The 21246-nt window shown below is 54.5% G+C and overlaps 5 protein-coding genes across 5 annotated transcripts; 4 read left to right on the top strand and 1 right to left on the bottom strand.

The window, feature by feature from the left end:
- The first annotated feature begins 911 nt into the window (after window positions 1–911).
- BKA58DRAFT_191599 (uncharacterized protein) lies at window positions 912–2003 on the top strand. Its single transcript, XM_046165613.1, has 2 exons — window positions 912–1246; window positions 1316–2003. The coding sequence occupies exons 1-2, from the start codon at window positions 1001–1003 to the stop codon at window positions 1883–1885; spliced, it is 816 nt and encodes a 271-aa protein (XP_046024179.1). The 5' UTR covers window positions 912–1000; the 3' UTR covers window positions 1886–2003.
- BKA58DRAFT_191592 (uncharacterized protein) lies at window positions 2003–6331 on the bottom strand. Its single transcript, XM_046165612.1, has 2 exons — window positions 4179–6331; window positions 2003–4132 (listed from the first exon to the last, which is right to left on the bottom strand). The coding sequence occupies exons 1-2, from the start codon at window positions 6082–6084 to the stop codon at window positions 2121–2123; spliced, it is 3918 nt and encodes a 1305-aa protein (XP_046024178.1). The 5' UTR covers window positions 6085–6331; the 3' UTR covers window positions 2003–2120.
- Window positions 6332–6925: 594 nt separating this feature from the next.
- Window positions 6926–12424, top strand: BKA58DRAFT_317708 (COPII coat assembly protein sec16; the record flags this gene model as incomplete). The annotated part of the gene is made up of 1 exon (XM_046167640.1): window positions 6926–12424. One exon carries the CDS (start codon window positions 6926–6928, stop codon window positions 12422–12424), a length of 5499 nt encoding a protein of 1832 aa, XP_046024177.1.
- Window positions 12425–13402: 978 nt separating this feature from the next.
- BKA58DRAFT_191470 (polyamine transporter TPO5) lies at window positions 13403–15438 on the top strand. Its single transcript, XM_046165611.1, has 2 exons — window positions 13403–14250; window positions 14312–15438. Exons 1-2 carry the CDS (start codon window positions 13526–13528, stop codon window positions 15246–15248), a joined length of 1662 nt encoding a protein of 553 aa, XP_046024176.1. The 5' UTR covers window positions 13403–13525; the 3' UTR covers window positions 15249–15438.
- A 1-nt stretch (window position 15439) lies between these two features.
- Window positions 15440–20215, top strand: BKA58DRAFT_191464 (Rik1-associated factor 1). The gene is made up of 2 exons (XM_046165610.1): window positions 15440–15588; window positions 15692–20215. Exons 1-2 carry the CDS (start codon window positions 15578–15580, stop codon window positions 20094–20096), a joined length of 4416 nt encoding a protein of 1471 aa, XP_046024175.1. The 5' UTR covers window positions 15440–15577; the 3' UTR covers window positions 20097–20215.
- Window positions 20216–21246: the final 1031 nt, after the last annotated feature.

Genomic DNA, 21246 nt, shown 5'->3' with positions numbered 1-21246 from the left:
CGTTCTGCATATGCATCAGCGCGACCTCTGCTTGCTGACGCGCATTGTTCCCGACAGCGACCCAATGAACGGGAGGCCGCTTTCACAACCACGACCAAGACGGCAAGCCTCCGAAGAGCGCTATATGCTTCCATTAGGGCATGTACAGTTGGCGGACAGTCTCCGACTTCTAGTCGACGAGCTAGAAGAGAATCCCCGGGTTTGGGGATTTCCACGAATCCACGTGTTGAAAGGAGGTTTTCGAGAGTCTGGAGCCGACCACAGCCGGCATGACGCGAAGTCGTTTCTGGGGTGCAGATTTTGGACGAAGGCGCAATAACCGAACTCGCATCATGAGCATTGTGAAATGCACACACCGAAGTTTTACATGCCGAGGCGCTGTTCGGAATAAGAGCCGACATCAATCCAATGAAAGCAAAGCATGGTTTCCATGCATGTGGAAGATCACGATAACCGCAGGTAGAAGAGAAGAATTCCTGTTTGTGAATGGGTCATCGGGTTCGCTGATGATGTGACAGTGTCATAAGCGCCGTTCTCTTGAACATGGCACTCTTCATAGTCGAGATGCATACCAAGCATGCCGTCTCATCTTATTTCTCTGTCTGCTCTCTACCTAGGTAGTTGGCCCTAGTACCTGTGGCACCAATATCGCAACGCTTCAGAAAAGCGACTTCGGCAGTAGTTACTGAGACAATACCATGTCGCTTCAACAGACCTGTAAAGTGGCTGCCGCGACCTGGCTGGGTTGCGAACAGCTCTCCGCTCTACTGGACAATGTCTTTGTTGTCGGAGGTACGAAGGGATTTTGACAAAGCCATTCATCTCGACGATTGTCCGCTTTGTGAACCAAGCTGTATAACATGGACGATCCTCATTCTGTCGCGTGTCTTGTTTTCTAAAGTCACATCATACGGCCTTTACTTCCGGGTACCAACGTTGACGGTACCGGGTTCAATAATGTCGGCATTCACCCACAAGGTACCAGAGACAAACTGCAGTCATGGCGACTACGTTCCACCTCTTCCCTCGCCTGCCCGCTGAACTGCGCGTGCGTATCTGGCATGTTGCCCTGGGGGACGACTACGAAGATCTCAATGGCCGTGTTCGCATCATCGAGTTACACAGCTACAAAGCAGATCCAAAAGAGCTTAGTGTCGCTGTATCCCGCCGTTACCCAACGCTTTTCGAGGTCAACCGCGAAGCACGATCTGAAGCTGCCAAGGCCGGTGGCGGAGAGTGGATCACGGTAAGGGTTTGCCCAGTATTAGCAGTTCACTGGGAGAACTAATATGCTAACATGGTTATCAACCTACAGATGCATGCACGCTTCAACGGCAGAAGTGAGCCAAGACACGCTGCCAGCTTCAAGATCTACATCGACTTCTCACACGACGTACTACTCCTCTCAGACCGTTTCATCGCCCAGCAAGGGCATGTGGATATGCCTAAAGACTACTTCAAGTATCCCGAAGAAACGAAGCTTCTGGTTTTGATGAACCTGTTACCCGATAACGTCATCAAGAAGATCGCGTACTTCATGCTCACAACGAGCTGGTCACGTTACAAGGGCGAGCATTTGGAGCATTTCCCTTCCCTTAAAGGTCTTCATCTTGATAGCCGCCATCACATAAGTGATCTCATTCGTACTAGGATCGTCGTTGAGCAGTATGAACTCAAAGCCTGGGAGTCCTTGGACTCAGAAGCACCACAATTATCCTGCCCCTTCACCTGGGGTACTGGCGAGGGTACCCTGACTTGGGTATCGGTGTCTGGCGTCCTAGAAGTGGCGAGTGACGGCATTCGCAAGGTTGAGTGGGGATTGAGGAAGGACTTGTGGGTTCCGAGGGCGAAGAAGGGATCATGTACTCTGCAGAAGATTGGATAAGGGGTGGAGAAGATGCGCATGTCTTGTATGCGAATCGAATCAGGCTGCGGGACTATATGGCGGAACTGGAATGGGATGAAGGCTTGACCTGACCTATTGGAGCAAGACAGTCTGATCAACGAAGCACATAACAGCACCATCGAGGATCCCAACGTGCATAACACATCAAAAAGCAGACAACGAAGGATAACAATAAATTATCGTTACCCCAACCCCAACTCCTGCTATGCGTACCCTACACACCCTGCACCTTCCGATAACTCGGCGGCTTAAGCGTCCTTCTCAACAACTTAACCGCATAAGGCGGCACGAGACTAATCGCGGCAATAACCGCAAACTTCCACCAAAACGCTACACTGCCCACGTACTCAAGATCAAAATATCCCGTCAAAAACGGCACAGAGCCAAAGTAAATCACCGCCGTACCCACGATGCTAGCAATCATAATCCAATGCCACGTCGTAACCTCCATAGCCACCATGACAAGTTCATTGACAATAAGCACGGAGAAACTGACGCTGACCATCTTGAGGAACGTGGGGTCAGGTGCCGCAGGCGGTGTCGTAGACGCGCCGACGCCGATGAGAAGTTGTGAGAGACCCTGTATGATGGAGCCCTGGTAGACGGACACCGCGACCCAGATGAAGAAGGACTTATAGCTCAGACTCCGTCCCGTTTTGAGTTCAGCGTAGAGTTCCGGGTAGAGGTTCGCCACGCTCTCATCGACATCGCGATCGAGCACGAGAGAGAAAACGGGCATCATGGTGTAAATCGTGCTGTAGCCGACGAGCAAAAAGTCTTTATATAAGGCGTTGGGTTCAAAGCTGCTGGCGATGGAGAAGACGGTTTGGCAGATACTAATGATGAGACCGCGGTGGATGACGAATTGGCTTAGTTTGGCGGAGCGCTTGTAGCTGTTGCGGCCGTGCCAGACGAGGAGCTTGACGAGGTAGCAGAATTGCTCGATGGAGAAGTCGGCTGCGAGAGAGGCTTGGCGGCCTTCTTTTCCGACGATGCCTACGCCCACGTCGGCGGCTTGGATCATGGAGACGTCATTGCCGCCGTCGCCGATGCAGCATACGCGTTTCTTTGTGAATTCGCGGATTAGACGTGCGACGTCGGCCTTTTGTGTGGGGGAACAACGGCAGGCTACTACCGTGGGGAGTTGCACGGCGACGGTGATGAATTCTTGGCGGAAGTGCTGGAGGAATAGCGCGAGCGATTCGCCGTCGATGAGGAGGCAGGCGTCGAGTTTTCCGCGGAGGAAGTCGAGGGAAGAGGAGGCGAGGTCTTTGCGCTTTAGCTTGGCGATTGTGTGGACGTATTGGCCGCGGGCTACGAGTTTGGAGGAGACAGCTACGCAGCGGGCTGTTTCTACTTTGTCGCCCGTCAACATCCAAATTTTGATACCGGCGTTGCGGAGGAGTTCGAGGGAGGGCTTGACGTCTTTTTGGAGCTTGTCTTCGACACCGGTGACACCGAGAAGTTCCAGGTCGTTTTCTAAATACTCCTTTACAACGTTCGCGACGGCGGCATCGCGGTTGTTGAGGGCAAGCGAGGCCTGAGCATGCTTGGTGGAGAAGTCTTGGTAGATCTGCTCGGAGAGCTTCTTGCGGCCAACGACCAGTGTTCGGAGACCTTCACGAGCCATATTGGCTGTCTCTTCGTCGAGCCAGTCGTTGGCGGCAACAATGGAGGTCATGACAGTATCGGCACCCTTCTGGTAGAACCATATCTCGCCACCATCATCAGTGGGTGATGACACTGGGCCCTGATAGAACTTCACGACGATACCCATGCGCTTGCCTTCTGATGTGAATGGAAAGACATTCAGAATGCGCACTTTGACGACAGTGTTCCCGCTGTCGCACGATAGGAGAGTCATAGATTCGCGGTCGCGAGACAGGAGCTTCAAACCAACAGCCTCGGTCCATCTGACGATGGCAATCTCATCGGGAGATGAGGCTTGGTATGTAGTCACTGTCTCCCCATTCTCTTCTTCCGTGGTCGGCGTTACGTTATGGCAGAGGGCAAGAGCTAGCACGACATCGCGGACCCGAGAGCCAATCTCTCGACGCGTACGAGTAGCCGAAGTGAGAGGCGCGGTGTATGCAGAAGAAGGCGTGGCAAGCGACGGGGTTTCTCCCGCGGGTGGTGTAAAGCACTGGTGGACATATGATGATACCTCGTCCATGGCTTCATTTGCATACGAGACAGTACCGACATGTATCTTTTTCATGACCATCTCTGCGTTCTGTTAGTTGTGTCGAAATTACTTTATGGTTGAACATACCATTCTGTGTCAGAGTACCCGTCTTGTCGCTCAACAGGTACTCAATGCGACCCAGGTCTTCTGGGATTGTGCTAGTCCGAACGATAGTGCCTTTGATGCTTTCATCATGCTGTATGAACCATGCATAGACTGACTTGCCCATATCGAGATTGACACGTAGACCTACTGGAACAATAGTGGAGAACAGGATGAGGAATCTCAGCATTGACGCCCACCATTGCCGGCCTTCGATGACCTGAAATCGCGCGAGTGCCACTAGAATGAAAGAGAGCGAGAGGGTAAAGATGCACAGCCATTTGGTCAAAGAGTTGATCTCTAGTTCAAGCAGACCAGTCTTGGATCTTGAGGGCGATGTAGAAAGTGCTTGACGAGTTTGTGGGCCGGTATATACGACCACAGCTAGTAGACTGCAGCTCGATGCAACAACAGTATTCGCCCAGATGGTGTTGTCGATGCTCAAGGGTGCCGACTGCACTTCTGCCGGGGATGACGTGTCTTCGTTATCATGAGGGTCATAATGTCGTTGTGTTTTGGGTGGCAGTTCAACGGTTCCATAGAATTCATTGACCTTCTTGTCCGGTTTGCCAGCGACGACGCGGAGCCGAGTGTACTCGCCAACATCCAAGTTCTGTGTAAGTGGCGAGGTCAGGCGCAGCTTCCAGTCGGTTTCTCCATCCAATTGATCTGTTCGGATGAAGGCTTCTCCCGAGGTTCCAGAAGCTGTGGCACTGTCAAATTTGGCCGTTTCGCCGGAGTCCATGCCATCAATAAGCGCAGTCGATGAACTTTGCGCCTTGGAGTCATCTTCGATAGGTGCCGCGTTTTCGCTGGAGTAGCTCTTGAGGAGCACCATGTCGGCAGGCACTCGCTGGTCCTTGCCGAGTTTGACAACGTCTCCAACCCTGAGGCTCCGGGAGGGTTTCACGACTTCCCAGTAGGTGCATGTCGCCAAGCCCTTGCCTGAAAGTCGCTGCTCCTCGTCATCAATGTCTGCCAACCGGCCCTCGTCCTTGGGCTGCTTCCTCAGGCGCTTCTTTCTCTGCGAGTTCTTTCCGGGCGCGACGCCGTTCCCAAGGCTGTTCTCCTCAAACTTCAGGACGGTGTAACCTTCCGAGTTTGCTTCTGCGTCTCTCCGCCGCCGAGCAATGTCGTCCATTGCCTCTTTACTCAGTGTTATCGTTAGGACAAAAGCCAGCGGCGCGATGTATGTCGACAGGTAGCCGATCCGGAGGACGGGTATGACCTGCGATAGGGCGACGAGCAGAAAGTACATGTTGATGAAGAAAGAGAATTCATTGTAGAGGGTGCGTGGTAGGAAACTCCACGGGGTGTATTTGGCATTCGAAACGGCGTTTGCGGGGAATCTCGACGTCTGAAGCTGGCCGACGGAGATGGTGCGTTGGGTGGTCGGATCATGCTCCTCGTCAGCATCCGACTCTCCAGCGTCGTCGCCTAACTGTATGGGTGCGTTGTTCTGGCGTGAGAGGAAGCTGGGCAGGCGCATGTTGGAGCCCAGGCGGGAAAGTGCGCTCGGTGGTGGTTGCCGTCTTTTCCGTGCTGTGTGCTGTGCAGGCAGCAAGGGCGAGTCGTCATCTCCGGACTGGCCGTAACTGCCAGCAGAGTCTCTCTTGGACCCTTCATCGTCGTCCAATAGCCCTCTAAGGTCATCCTCTTCCGGCTCTTCCTTCTTCTTGTTTGCGCGCAACCTGCCGACTCTGAGGTTCCTCAGCGGTATCCTTGCGCCCAGCTCATGGTACGGCCGTCGCTGTTCCTTGGACTGGCGACGTGGTGGTGTAGCGGCGGACTGGGAGCGAGAGGCCAGAGGGTCCAGCTCCTCTAGGTCGAGTTCTAGGTCCGAGTCCTCGTCTGGCGCATTCGGCTGGTGGTACTGATGGGGAGCGGCCATGGCTCATGGGCGGGCGAAGAGGGTGCTGGCTAGTTCCGCTTCATGTGCGACGGGCTGGGTGTGGTTATGGCTACGAGGGTTGCCTTCGGGGGTCCGCGGCGTTTCGGGGGTGTCTGGATGGGCTGTCTGGGCGACTGGACGTTTTGTTTCGGCGGCCGAGCGCTGTTTGGGCCTTCTCGATGGTATGTGACGTATGCCCCAAGGTCTCAGGCGTCGCGGAGGGGAGGGCGGTATGTGAATAGTAGAGTCCATCAATATGTGTCTCGACGTCGCGTCACTCTGGGCTCTGTGGCGCAGGCGCAGGGCTGTGGCTTGGGGACCAGGGTTGCCGCGGCGGGCCGTTTCAATGTCCAACCTTGGGCGCAGGAACAGCTGGCCAGATCGCTTTCTCTCCCATCCAGCCAGATTACCTACGATGCGCCCGGGGATCGCCTCCGACATTTGATTCTTGCTGCCTTCCTGGACGAAGATCGCGTCTTTCGCAGTTGTGCGACACGCAGAGCCCATGCTCTTCTGCTTCTATAGAGGTACGTAGCCATGTTCGCGATCCCTGACGTAGAAAGGGATGGCGATTGCGCCTCTTTACAGTTCGCGTCCAAGTCACCGTTGCGACTTCCTTTCACGCCCAGTCATTTGCATGTGTGTTTACGCAAACTCCTCTCTCCTGCATAATTCTCCTCGGTCCGCATATTTCGTTCCACGAGGCGCCTACCGTGGCATGTCAGAACTCGCTTCATCACCCCGATCGAGGCCCAACGTTTCGCCCACCAGCCCCCAACTTCAGCGCTGACTGCCTGTGCAGTACTTGTAGATACCCTTTGAATTACCTAATTATTCCATAATGGACGAAGACGGCCCCAACTTTTCTTACGCCTACGGTGGCGCTCCTCCCACCCCCTCCACAGCCTCGAATGCATCGTGGAATCCCGCATTGCGCGACGAGAAGGAAGCGAGTGCACCGCCTAGCGCGAAACCTACGAATCAGTTCGCACAAACCAAACCAGAGTCGTCAGAAGAAGACGAGGAGGATGAGGATGACAGTGAGGAAGTGGATGAGGACGAGGATGACGTCGATGAAGAATCAGAGGAAGAGAGCGAGGACGAAGAGACTCCTTCAAGGCCTGCAGTAGCAGCACCACTTGCATCGGTACCTGCCACCAAGCCCACGCCCGAAGAAGAAGCAGAGACCGATGAGTCTACTGCGCGCGACGACACCATACAAGCGCCACCAATCGCAGAAGCACCTCAACATCTCAAGCCCCTGGAGGGTGGAGCAGACGGTGCGCACGATGAGGATCTAGTAAGTGCCACGCAGGCACTCAACATTACCGAATCACAGGCGACACCGGCAAAAGCCGAATCAAGTGAAGAGGAAGACTCTGATTCCGAAGATGAGAGCGAAGACTCGCGGCCTGCAGCGCAGATACGACAGGAGGAAAGCTCAGAGGAAAGTTCAGAAGAGGAGGCGGAACCCGAACAGCATCCCGAGGAGAACTACGAGCACCAAGGAGAGACTACAGCTTTGGAGGATGCTATGACGGAGAGTGTCAAAGTGCCTTTGGTAGCAGACACAGAGGCAGATGAGTGGGGCGCTTCCGGCGACGACCCCTTTGATCTTGGTGGAAAACCACAAGAACCTCCTCTGGAGACACCTGTGGCGGAGGCTGTTGGGACGACAGTCGGAGACGACACTATCGGAAATACCACAGTAGGCGGAAACACCGGAGCCGACATCGACTGGGGCAATTCGGAAGAGCAGGAAGACTTTTTTGGTTTGGGCGCAAGCCAGCAGATCGAACCTGCGCAGGCGGTAGACCAAAGTCCTGGCGCGCATGTGGTACAGGCCGAAACGAAAGCTCCTGAAAAGAGCGAGTGGGATCTGGATCTGGATCTTGACCTGGACGACGACTTCTTGCCTGACCAAGAAGAAGCACCCGTCATTGAGTTGAGCGACGACGAAGGCTTTCTCGAAGATGAAGCGCCAGCACCCGTACAGCAACCAACGCAAGCCGCTGCTTCAGGAACTGCAAGCCGATATGCTCCTCAAACTCCTGCAGTCGCACCCGCGCTTGCCCCAGCGGCGAACCCGTACGCGCCTCAGTCGCAGCCCGCGGTGGCACCAGCTTATGATGGCTTTGGACGGAATATGGCTTTCCAACAGCAACAGCAGCAGCAACCACCTCGACCACCAATGGCGGGTTCAGCGCAAAGTTTCGTAGACAAGTCCAAAGGAGGTTATGCTTCGCCATATGATCTGCCGGAAGATATCGTAACCACCCGAAAGCGACCAGCTCCTCGAACAACAGTGTCTGCTATACAGCCAACGCCACCACCCCCGCGAACTAGCAGTATGTCTTCAAACGCTGGGCCTCCACGGCCGCCAATGTCGTCGAGCATGTCAGTTGCTAGTCTGTCTCCGCCGTCATCAGGCCACTCCATGCGGTCTCAGATGACCGGCATGCCACCGCCGGCTGCACCTCCAAAACCCGCGGTCACAGCGAAGTCACCATCGAGTGACTTCTTCGCCGAGCTGCCCGTCACCTCCAAGCCTCGCCCATCTGGACGCTACACCCCGCAGCCGAATATACCTGTTCAACCTCCAGTCAGCCATCCTCCCCCGCAACTTCCACCAAAGGAGCGCACCGCTTCAACGTCGTCCTTGCGGAATGAGTTCATCCCAGATGCTGCCAAAGTTGCTACTCCTCCTCCGTTCAGGCAACCAGAACAGTTGGCCATGTTCCCTACACAACCATCGGTACCTGCGCGAACAAACAGTCTTCCCGTCCCTCAGTCAGTGCAAGCGCCTCCTTCCACGAGCAGATACTCTCCCGCTCCACCTCCGTCGGGACAAGCTACCAACGCACGGTACTCACCTGCACCCCCAAGCGCACCAGCGGCGAACCCGCGATACTCGCCCGCACCTCCGTCGCAAGGACAGCCTCATGCTCGTTATCAGTCAGAGCCGCATAACAACTTGACACGGACTCCTTCGCAGCCTTTCGCGCCCCGTACTTCCAGCCCGCTAGCCTTCCATAGCATGCCTCATCAGCAGGAGCAAGCCCCCGAAAACAATGCTCAATATCCTCCAAATCATCAGGTCACGCAATCGGCTGATGGAATGCCCCGTCCGCCATTCAGAAGCCCACTGGGTGAGGTTAGCGAGATTGAAGAGCAAGAGCCAATTCTCAGTTCGAGGCCGCCTACTGGACGATCAGAGACGCCACCTCTAAGGAGTACACCTTCATCAGCAGTCGGCTCACCACGGAAGACTGACGGCTACGCACCAAGATATCAGCCAGCCCAGCCAGCCGTCCCACAACGTTCTCACTCACAGTCTCCAACCGCGACTATGAAGCAGCCTGCATACAGTATGATGCCCTCGTCTACAGTCTACGGCGGCCGTCCTACTACTTCGAGCTCGGTCAACGTCATCCCCCATCGTCGACAGGCGTCAGTCAACTACGACTTCATTGTCCCCGAAGATGAGCGCTCGGCAGACCCACTCGAAAGATGGAAGGGCCATCCTGTGTTCACATGGGGCCTAGGGGGCAATGTTGTCACGAGCTTCCCTAAGCAGATTCCTCGGTACGGAGGTGGCGGCTCTGCGCCGATGATGAAGAGTAGCCCTGGTGAGATTCGCATCCAGAGTGTCAAGGAGGTTCTCCCTCTGCCAGAAGATGTTGCCAAGTTCCCTGGTCCCCTCAAGGCCAAGGGCAAGAAGAAGGATGTGTCGGCATGGCTTGGCCGTAAAATCGAAGCACTTGACAACCAGTCTAAAGATCCAGGACTCGAACACACTATGAGCGAAGACGAGCTGAAGCGTGTGGATGACCGCATTCTCCTCTGGAAACTCATGCAGGCACTGGTCGATAATGATGGCAAATTGGAGGGTACTCCTGCAGAAGCCGCTGTCAAGAAGCTGCTACTACCTCCAGGTGACGAGACATCTGACGAAGCCGGTTCATACTCCACAGCAGCGGACATCGTCGGACGTTCAAGATCCAACACCTCCAACCTTCAGGCAGAGCCCATCGATCCCCGTGCTGTTGAAGACTTGCAGGGAATGCTTGTCAAGGGTGATCGCGAGAAGGCTGTCTGGCATGCTGTCGACCAGCGATTATGGGGCCATGCGATGCTGCTGTCTTCTACTCTCAGCAAGGATATATGGAAGCAGGTTGTCCAAGAATTCGTTCGGAAAGAAGTCAAGAAGGTCGGACGCAACAACCAGGCGCTAGCCGTATTGTACGAAGTCTTTGCTGGTAACCACGAGGACTGTATTGACGAACTGGTGCCTGCTTCAGCTCGCGCCGGATTCCAGATGGTGAGCGCTGATGGTGTTGGCGCAACCCAGAACGCACTCCAGGGCCTAGACAAGTGGTGCGAGACAGTTGCGCTGATTCTGAATAACCGTAGCGAAGGTGACGCATCAGCTCTGCTCTCGCTTGGAAGACTCTTGGCTCAATACGGTCGCATTGAAGCTGCACATGTATGCTTCATCATCGCGCGCTCGGTTCTGAAAGTCAGTGGAGTCGATGACCCGCAGGCTGATCTTGTTCTGATCAGCGCTGATCATCGTCTCAACCCTCTGGAGATGGGTGTCGAGATGGAGCCAATATTGCTGACCGAAGTGTACGAGTTTGCGCTATCGCTGTCATCCCCGAGCGGCTCGTATGTCATTCCTCATTTGCAAAACTACAAACTTGCACATGCGTATCAACTCGCGGAAAATGGGTACCGAACCGACGCACAGGCATATTGCGATGCCATTGCAGCGGCAATGAAGGCTACAACTCAAGTATCGCTATACTACAACGCTGCTTTCATCGCCAGTCTTGACGATCTGAGCAAGCGACTGTCGCAGTCTCCGAAGGATGGATCGTCATCGTGGATCTCGAAGCCTAGCATGGACAAGGTTGGAAGCTCGCTCCTATCAAAGTTCAACAGCTTCATTGCAGGAGACGACGAGGACAACACAGCCAACAAGTCTGGTGGGCCGGACGGACCTTTCGCTAAGATCGCTGGTAATAGCCCATCCCTCACGCCCTCACAGTCGAGCACGGATCTCTATGGCGCAATGTCTGGCTATGGCGTTCCAACGCAACCACCCGTCCCCGGCAATTCAAGGTATGCACCATCGAACGCGTACGCGCCAAGGTCGTCTTCAGAGCAGCAACGGTCTCGTTATGAGCCTCAGGGTCGACCATCAATGGAATCGAACGACAGCTTCGGCATGCGAGCAGTATCCGACACGCACACGCCTATGACACCCACATCAAACGTGTACAGCCCTACTCAAAGTCAACTGAGCCCGCCGAGTGCACGCACACAAGCCAAAGCACAGTCATATTCACCTCTTCGTCCGGAGTATAGCCCAGCTCAACCATCTTTCGGTAGTCCGTATATGCCCACACCACCTGTCGGAGAGCCTTCCCTGGCCCCTGCGTTTGGCGGCTATCAGCCTCAAGCGAACTCAGATGAGCCAACAGCAAACGAGCTCACTTACGATCGGTACGGACCTTCGTCATCGACCTTTGAGCCTCCTGCGTACCAGCCCTACAATCCGGACGAGGATGACAAGGAGGACGATAAGCAGATATCGAAGAAGAAGTCTTTCATGGATGATGACGACGATGACGACCTCGCGGCCCGCGCTTCGGCCTTGAAGATTAGCGGAGGCAGCAGCTCCAAGTCAGACGCAGACAAAAAGGCAGACGAGGCATTTCGCAAAGCCGCCGAAGCAGATGCTCAACGCGACAAGGAAGCCGCAGCGGCAAAGAAGGGAGGATGGCTATCTGGATGGTTTAAGAAAGATCCTAACGCCGGTCCCGGTCCCATCAAGGCCAAGTTGGGTGAAGAAAGCAGTTTCTACTACGACACAGATCTTGGCAAGTGGGTAAACAAGAAGGGCGGCGCGGCAGACACGGGTAAGCCCGCTGCAACACCACCACCTCCACGTGCTGGTCCTCCCGGCGGCGGAGCTCGAAGTGCCTCAGGTAGCGCCGCACCCACACCGCCTATGGGTCCTCCCGGCGCAGGTGCACTGCGACCACCTACCTCCAACCCCCGCTCGTCGTCGCTGCCGCCGCCAATGGGTGTCGCAGGCTCCCGCGCCTCTACACCCGGCATCCCAGAATCCGACGAAGAGGGCTTCGCTGGACCCAAACCACCTACGCTCGCCAGACCCAGCTTCGGTGCTGCATCTGGACCGCCATCACGACCGGGCACTGGTATGAGCAATGCTAGTAGTATTGACGATTTGCTCGGCGCACCTCAGGCGAGGAAGGGCCCGGCGGGTAAGAAGAAGAAGGGTGGACGCTATGTCGATGTCATGGCTAAGTAAAAACGTTACGGGATACGATGAAGATATGGAAAACGGAGATAGATGACCGTTATCAGGACGCACATGTCAGGGATGAACAGCATGGTTGTCACGAAGGATTCGGGCGCGGCATACAGGTGTTCCTGCATTAGAAGGAGTAAATGCATTAGTCTCACATCCCGAGCCCATGTCTCGGGAAAACACAATTGTACTATTATATCATCATCATGTTATTCTCCCACATCTATCTTGCGTACCACCACCCCAGCATCGCAATCGTGATAAACGTGTCGTGTGTCCACCACCCCGGGGGCGGCCCCAGCGTGTCCACTTTCGCTCCCTCCACAAAAGATACGAAGAACGGCCTTTTGCTCGGAGCTGTTGCTGGCTGGGCGTTGACTGGCCTGGGGTCCACTAGAGGGGGCCGATTGGGCTGACGGTGGTTGACCCCACAAGAACGGCAAACGCACCCGATTACGGAGATGACGCATGTCCGGCTAGTTGATCGGTGACATGCGCTTTCGCGTGGTCAGTATTGGCAGGGTCTGGCGATTGTGTTACACGCGCTGCGCGCATGGCTATCGGACAGGATGTTCTAAAGGAGTCTTATCGTCGTCGCTTACTTGATGTGTGGTGTATGTATATTGTTGGGTGGGTAGTTTCTCGGTGCATATCAGCAGCCCTAGAGACGCCTATCTCTCTGGCTGCTGGCGCGCTCCGACTCCGACTCGTGCTGTGGAGCGAACGATTGCAGCGTCGCATTCCACTCCCAAGACCACTAGGATTAGTATTAGTCAGTCTAGCCTTTGGTGGGCTTGCGCGCAGTGCGCCGGCGTTTGCCAGTTGCGGGGAATTTGGCGGCGCTCGCGTGGTCATCTTTTTATCTAGTTGCTTGGGGTTTTCGTGTTCCCTTATCCTGTTGACTGGTGATATTGCCTACGTGGTTTCGTTTCGTCGCGCTGCTTATCGCGGTCTTGTTTTGCTCTTATACTGGACGGTTCCAAGGCTTCGAGATTGCGACGTTTCTAGGTCAACGCATTTCCATCGCAGCGCAAGGATTCGCAGCGCAGTAAGAGTTGGTTTTCTGGATCGATCGCGGGATACCTGGACAACGAGGCAATCATGGCGAAGAGCGTTTCCGTCACCGAAGGCGGAGCAGGAGGAGGACAGGATGCCACACGAAGACGGGCTTCGATCAACGACCCAGGCGCCGACGCTGCCCTGGCGAAAATGGGCTACCAGTCTGAATTACCACGGAATCTGTCCATGCTGAGCGTCCTCGGCATGTCGTTTGCCATCATGGCCGTTCCATTCGGTCTCTCAACAACACTCTACATCACGCTCACGGACGGGCAATCGGTGACTGTGCTCTACGGCTGGATCCTCGTCTCCCTCATCTCGCTCTGCATCGCCGCGTCCCTCGCTGAGATCTGCGCCGTGTATCCCACAGCCGGCGGCGTGTACTACTGGTCCGCCATGCTCTCCACGCGCGAATGGGCGCCCATCGCCTCGTGGGTAACGGGCTGGTTGACGTTAGTGGGCAACTGGACGGTTACGCTTTCGATCAATTTCTCCGGCGGCCAGCTCATCTTATCGGCCATTACGCTTTGGAACGAGGACTTTGTGCCGAATGAATGGCAGACTGTGCTTGCGTTTTGGGCGGTTATGCTGATTTGCATGGCGGTGAATATCTTTGGGGCGAAGTACTTGGATCTGATTAATAAGATATGCATCTATTGGACGGCGACTAGTGTGGTTGTTATTATGGTTGTGTTGTTGACTATGGCGGATACGAAGAGGGATGCTGAGTTTGTGTTTGCGCATTATGATGCTAGTCAGAGTGGATGGTATGTTGATCTTTCATGTCTTGCCATGGATTATGGACGGTTGGACTAACTTTAATGCCAGGCCATCAGGATGGGCTTTCTTCGTCGGTCTCCTGCAAGCTGCATACACGCTGACAGGCTACGGCATGGTCGCCGCCATGTGCGAAGAAGTCTCGAACCCTTCCCGCGAAGTCCCAAAAGCCATCGTTCTCTCCGTAGCAGCAGCCGGTGTCACAGGAGTCATCTACCTCATCCCCATCCTCTTCGTCCTCCCTGACGTCCAACTCCTCCTCGACGTCGCCAACGGGCAACCCATCGGCCTGCTCTTTAAGACCGTAACCGGCAGTGCAGGCGGCGGCTTCGGCCTCCTCTTTCTCATCCTCGGCATCCTTTTCTTCGCCGGCACGGGCGCTCTGACCGCTGCATCACGCTGCACATATGCGTTTGCTCGCGACGGAGCAATTCCTGGTTCGCGACTCTGGGCCAAGGTAGACAAACGCTTCGACATCCCCCTCATGGCGCTCGTCCTCTCTACAGTCGTTGACTGCCTCCTCGGCCTCATCTACTTTGGCTCCTCCGCCGCATTCAACTCCTTCACTGGTGTCGCTACAATCTGCCTCTCCACCTCCTACGGCATGCCCATCCTCATCTCCGTGCTCCGCGGCCGCAGAGCAGTCAAGCACTCGTCCTTCTCGCTCGGCCGCTTCGGCTACGCCATCAATGTTGCTATGATTGCGTGGATCTGCCTCGCTGTTGTGCTCTTCTGCATGCCGGTTAGTCTGCCCGTCGAGCCTGCGACCATGAACTATGCGAGTGTGGTTTTTGCGGGTTTCGCGGCGATTAGTGTGGCGTGGTATTTTATTCGTGGTAGGAAGGAGTTCTCGGGCCCGCCTGTGCCGACAGATGTTGAGCCTGGTGAGGAGGGTGTTGTTGCGGGGTTGGCGGTGCAGGATAGTAGGCAGGATGTTGAGGGGAAGGGGGATATGGATAAGGGTCTAGAGCATGATAAGGTCTATTGAGTGTGAGTGGGAGATGGGGAGTGTATTGAAGGTTGATGTTCACTACTTTGAGATTGTTTGATGTGTTAGACTCCCTATCTAATCGAGACTTGATGAAATTCCCCTCGTTTGCATATGTCTTCACATTCGAGAGTATCACGGGGAGAACTTGTTCAAGTTGCAGTGGAAAAGACGGTAGGTTTCCGCTCTTAGGTCAAGGGGGTGACGCCACACGACGCTAAGCCACGGCTAGCGGGGGTACGCGGTTACGCGATCCACGGTTGGTCGCAAACCACTCAACGCGACAAGCACCATCTCTCCCATGGACGTGTTGCCTGCCGCCGAGACTGATGGAAATGAGGTGAGTACTTCTCTTAGTAATAGCATTCTTCTGCCATATCGTGTTGTGTTTTCCAGTTGCACATGCGGTGCGAGAGAATGACGGAGTCGACTAATATGCGCAGCGACTGGCGGCATTCCATAGTCGACCTCACCTACGATGACGACGATGCGGAAAGCGACGAGGGCGCGCTGTCCTCGTTGCCCTTGGCAACTTCCACACCGACTCACTCACACCCCTCCATGAGCGCGCCCTTGCCTCGACCTGCCTCATCGCGACCACTTCCTCCAACGACGCGACCCGCACCTGCATACGTAAACCCATATCCCCCGCCTCCTGGCAACATGCCGAAAGCGACAAACACGGCGAGTATGAGACGCCTTGGTCAGGCACCCAGTACTTACGTGCCGGTTCCTGGGCAGTCGAGCAATGGGGCAAGCGACTCGCGGGCGGCCAAAAGAATCAAGACATCTGAAGGCGCCCCCAAAACTTCAACACCACCTGTAAAGAAGCCGACCCCACGCAGAGGCATACCGCCAGCAGCACAAGCCGCGACCCTAGGCAAGTACAAGCTCAATGCCTGGACAGCGGAATCTAGTGCGCCAGTGCCTCCTTCAAGTGCCACATCGAAGCCCAGCGCTGGCAACGCGAACAAAGCTCCATCGGTCCAAGATATCAACAAGGCGCTAAAGACGAACGCTGCACCTACGCTACACGGAGTCAGGACGGTCAGTTCACGCGCACTCCAAATCGGTCGCCGGCCAGGTAGCAGCTCAGGTCCAGTCAAGCCAGCACCACCGATACGGGAGACGCCGCGAATGTCACAGGCACCGTCAGCTCAGAACCAACGACAACAATCCGGCGATACAGCTACGTACAATGGATTAAGTGCAGGCATACCAAACAGAAGCCCAGGAAGACCGCGCAGTCGCCTTCCGCCAGCTTCGAACAGCACACCGTCAAGGCCGAACTACTTCACGGGACCTGCCAAAGAGCAACCTTCAGATGAAGACCACGACAGCGTCATGTCCGATGTATCGTCCTCGGCAGATTCTGTACCGCAACAGCCATCGGATGAGGTGAAGAGCGGAAATGTCCACCACGGTCTCGGACCTCCAGTCGCTACATTCCACTCATCCACCCTCCCCAAGGGCGCGGATGTACCTGCACCGCCACTATCCACTGGACGCAAGAAAACAGTCAATCCGTTTGATACAGCCCAAGACCATTACCTCATCTTTCTCAAGGAGGTTAAGCAGTTCACATGGGCGCAGATCACAGCAGAGTACAACAACGACATGCCGCACCGCCCATACGCAGCACTTCAGTCTCGCTATTCGACTTTCCTCAACAAGAGAGACAGATCTCATAATCCGTCAATGTTGATCCTGCCCTCTCGGTGGGCTGCAGAGGCGACTGTTGATTGGAATCTTGTTCGTAGTACCAGTGCTCCATCAAGAGGGCCACGGAGCAATCTATCCGCTTCGCACCCTCACCAACCGAAACGTCAGGAGCAGGCCCCTAGACATCTACCTATCCAACAAACCATTGAGCAAGACTATTCTTCAGGAGGAGATTCTGCGCCTCGGCGAGAGCGACCGCGCCGAGCAAAACCAGTCAACTATACATGGCCAAAGCAGCGAGGTATCCCAGGAGGCGGGATCGAAGAGGAGTTTACGGAAGACAGCTTCGAAGCTGTGGCGGACGATTTTGGATATTCGCGGTCGGAGACGTCCCCAGAGGACGACAGTCCTTTGCCCAGCAAGGCTATCGCCGTCGAGAACCAGCCTGTGGACGTTCATTTCAATGCAGATGATGCTGAAATAGGATTGAGTCTCCGACGTACGAATTCGCGTAAGGACACGACCAAGAAAATGCCATATCTCAGCACTTCGCAGCGTTTGTCAATACAGAATCCACCTGCTGGGGAGTGGAATCAGCTTACCAGTCGTGACTGGCAAGGCACTTTACTTCATGTCGACTTCAGTCCCGCTGAGATTGCTTCGGTAGAGAAGGCGATCGCTTCGACAAAAAGAACCTCAACCACACGACACAGTACAAAAGGAAGGCAGCTGCGCGAACACTTGAAGGCTTTTACAGAACCGCAGATCCTTCGACTAGTCGAAAGCCTCCTTCATCGTTTGCACTGCCGCGATCGGAGCAGCATCCAAGCTTTTATACAAGACGCGTTAGCTGGCGATGTTGCAGAAGTACTGCAAATACAGAGGCTTGCAGCTGCGCGACCAGACACAGAGATGCAATCGACCCAGAGGCAGTCCACAACTTCAATCATTCGCCAACGTGAGCTAGGTCTCCAATCCAGAAGAGGCTGGCATAGTGCGTCAAATCCGCTTACCTACCAGGTCAAGAACAAGTATATGGATACAATGGGACCGGCAGCTCACTGGACGGGCGCATCAAGCGACATCCACACTGTTGCATGGGCGCCGGATGGTGAGCACTTTGCTGCTGGTGCCGTCGCTGTTGACGATCCAGACTCGATGCAGTACAATCGACCGAACAACCTCCTTTTCGGTAGTACCATGCAGGGCACAATCCATGAATTGGCAGAACACTACAGAATTCGCGAGAAGACTAAGACTGGCGCTAACTCCAGTCATGCTATGTTCGCCTCCCAAGACCCGAAGCTCTACACTACGGTTAGCTCGGTAGCGTTCTCCAATACCAGTCCGTACATGTACTCGTCAGGTTACGACGGACATATCGGTATTTGGAGAACAGACTTAGAAGCAACGCAGCCAATGCTAGCTGCGAAGCTCAACGTGAAAGACCAGATCGATATTCTGTCAGTCAACCGTACGAATCCCAGCATGATCGCAACAGCAGCAAAAGTCTTCAGCGAGAAGGCTATAAGAGTACTCAAGATAGATGAAGCGGAGCCGTGGAACTTTGCAAAGTCGAGCTTTCACTCAAACAAGGCCGTTGCACGCGCAGACCTAAGAATACTCCCTTCGGCCTTGCAGTTCGAGCCCGCGTTTGGCGGGCTTCTTCTTGCAGGCTTCGGTGCCAACTTGAAGGAGACAGGTCTTGATATGACAGGCGATCTCTGCTTGTGGGATGTCGAAACACAGACCCCGTACAATATTCACGGCTCTAACAGGAACATTTTCGACGTCACTTTCAACCCAAACCGCTCCAACATGCCATTGTTTGCTGCCGGATGTGTAGCAACAGGTTCCACTGTCAACCGCGGCACCCGCTCGACGGTCCGCCTCTACGATGTGAGAGACGACAGTAAGTTGACCTGTCCTATCGAGTTCGAATGTAAAGCTCTTGATATGAACGATGTAATATGGTGTCCGCATGACGAACGACTCATTGCAGCTGGCTGCACAGACGGAAAGGTCTATGTCTGGGATGCGCGTTGGCCAGACGATCCTCTGCGCGTACTCTCTCACGGCAGCTCCTTGATGCCTCTCCAAGAGGGAATCAAGCATGAGATTACAGACACCGGCATACGGTTCTTATCATGGGGCGGGAATGCCACTCGGCTTTATTCTGGTTCATCCGATGGTGTGGTCAAGGTCTGGGACGTCACGCGCGCAGAAGAGAACACGTTCATCAAGGACTTGATTACCACAGATTCCGGTATCATGTCTGCAGCTTTTAGTCCAGACTATAGCAAGCTTGTCGTTGGAGAAGTCAATGGCTCAGTTAACGTGCTTGAAGTCGGCAGAGATGACACTACAATCAAAGACGCAAACAGACTACGGTATATGCCTTATCAAGACGATGAGCAAGACGACATCCAGGACGAGGCTAGCGACATCACTCATCTAGCACCCGAGTCCGGTATTACTGAAGGCAACTATCTACTGCAGACTCGGCAGCTACAGGTCGCGCCTATGGGAAGTTTACCAATCCGACAAGTCGTTCAAGGTGTGAACTACGCCGGCCCATTCGACGAGAGTATCGACGCGCCATTTCTTCGTGAACAAGCGCTGCAATTCCAGCTCGGTCTTACAATACCGCGAGGCCACCAGTGTGACATCCCTGCCTGCAAGGACAACCTCAACAAAGTCACGAGCGAGGACGTCGGCGACTCAGGACGAAGTGAAGACCGTATCCCAGATGAACTGCGTCGACAATGGAAGGCTATCGACACTAAAAGCGCCATTATACCCGGCAAATCGAAGTGCACGCACTGTGGTCGCCCAGCCCGCCCATCTACGACAAAGAACAGCGACGTTGTCCTATGCGAGCGCTGCTCTTTCGCTTGTTTCCGCTGTGGCTCTGTCAACCCCATTGCCCCATCTAGCACAACACTCATTTGCGACTCGTGTGCTGGTGTCTGGGACATTGGCGTTCTCGGTTACGAGTGTGTTCAGCAGCCGTATGCCCACAACAGGCACATGCAGTTGGATGTCCCAGCGTTGGAGAGGTGGGGCGAAGAAGCTCATGCAGATAGGCAGGATGATTTCGATACGAATCACGGCGACGAGATGAATGCGCTGACCGACTACTACCTCTCTTTGGCTATTGATCGGCCGGAGAGTCCGCCGTTGTAGGGGCTAGCGTTTCAGAGCCTGGTGTTGAGGAGATTGGCTGCCATGAAGGCACTTTGCAGAGGAAGGGGCGATGAACACGTGTACATTATATTATGGAAGCGAAGAGCGGAACGGTAAGAAGAAGCGTTCGCGCACATTGAGTGACGTAGGCGATGAATGATACCCCATGTTATATTACCCAGTCAGGCTCTCTTTCTTTTCACACATGCTAACATCGAGTGATGATGGAGCGCATCATCATCGCATAGGGACTATGCGCCTGGCCAGCCTCACTGGCGACACTAACTTCATTCTGCAAGACAGCTCGCCATGGGTATCTAGTCTTGCGGTTTCTTTCCCAGCCGTAAAAGAACATGGAAAATCATGCCGTCGTCTTTCGACGCGGGAAAGAACGCAGAGACATGAGGGCAGGATTTGGTCGTTTTCTTTCCCAGTTTCTCCATTGGTACCGTGGTAAACTGAATATCTTCGCAGACGACCCGGCACGCGGGTGACCTGTTGATAGGTTTCTTTTGTTGAGGCGCAGCGCCTCATAGACTCAGCTGGTCTTGATTTCACGGAGAGGCAGATTCTTCTTCATGGGGCAGGGAAGTGGGCATTTTGGTGTTTATAAAAGAGGAGAGGGTGAGATCTTCTTCATGACAGGAATGCTGGGAGTATTTTGTCGGATATCGAGACAGGAGAGGCGAGATCTTCTCCATTTCGGGATAGTGGACGGAATTTTGTCCGATGTCCAGGAAGGGGAGGTGACGTCTTCTCCATGTATGCTATCTGTACTTTTTTTGACAGTCGTGGAGGAGGAGAGGCGAGGGATCTTTCATAGGATGGTTCTTCATCTTTTTTGGTAATCTGGAAGGCATAGATGTGAGGAAGTATGGAGAGCAGCAAGATAGCAGAAGCTTTTGTACAAGCTTTCTCACTCCACTGTTCCGAGGCGGTCATGTGGGTAAAGGCGAGGTCTTTGAGGCGGGCGAAGGAAGGAACATCCAAGGTTCCGCCCTTTGCTTTGGCAAAATGTGGAAAGGCTTGTTCAGAGACACATGCATTGTATGTGTCGGGCTTTTAGGTCCAGCGTTCATCGCGAAGCCCTCTCCGATTTTTCAGGCGAAGCCATCCAAGATGTTCGTAAGTTGGAATGTGGAAGAAAGCA

Source organism: Alternaria rosae (genome assembly GCF_020736505.1).
Source record: "Alternaria rosae strain MPI-PUGE-AT-0040 chromosome Unknown BKA58scaffold_6, whole genome shotgun sequence".
Classification (NCBI taxonomy): Eukaryota; Fungi; Ascomycota; class Dothideomycetes; order Pleosporales; family Pleosporaceae; genus Alternaria; species Alternaria rosae.
The sequence above is the reverse complement of the archived record's forward strand: the minus strand, read 5'-3'. Positions and strand labels throughout refer to the sequence as shown.

Bases quoted from the DNA above. Each gene is read 5' to 3' on its own strand.
- BKA58DRAFT_191599 (XM_046165613.1), top strand. From the start codon at position 1,001: ATGGCGACTACGTTCCACCTCTTCCCTCGCCTGCCCGCTGAACTGCGC. The intron at 1,247-1,315 runs GTAAGGGTTTGC...ATCAACCTACAG, and splicing joins GTGGCGGAGAGTGGATCACG to ATGCATGCACGCTTCAACGG.
- BKA58DRAFT_191592 (XM_046165612.1), bottom strand. From the start codon at position 6,084: ATGGCCGCTCCCCATCAGTACCACCAGCCGAATGCGCCAGACGAGGAC. The intron at 4,133-4,178 runs GTATGTTCAACC...AACAGAACGCAG, and splicing joins GGGTACTCTGACACAGAATG to AGATGGTCATGAAAAAGATA.
- BKA58DRAFT_191470 (XM_046165611.1), top strand. From the start codon at position 13,526: ATGGCGAAGAGCGTTTCCGTCACCGAAGGCGGAGCAGGAGGAGGACAG. The intron at 14,251-14,311 runs GTATGTTGATCT...CTTTAATGCCAG, and splicing joins GATGCTAGTCAGAGTGGATG to GCCATCAGGATGGGCTTTCT.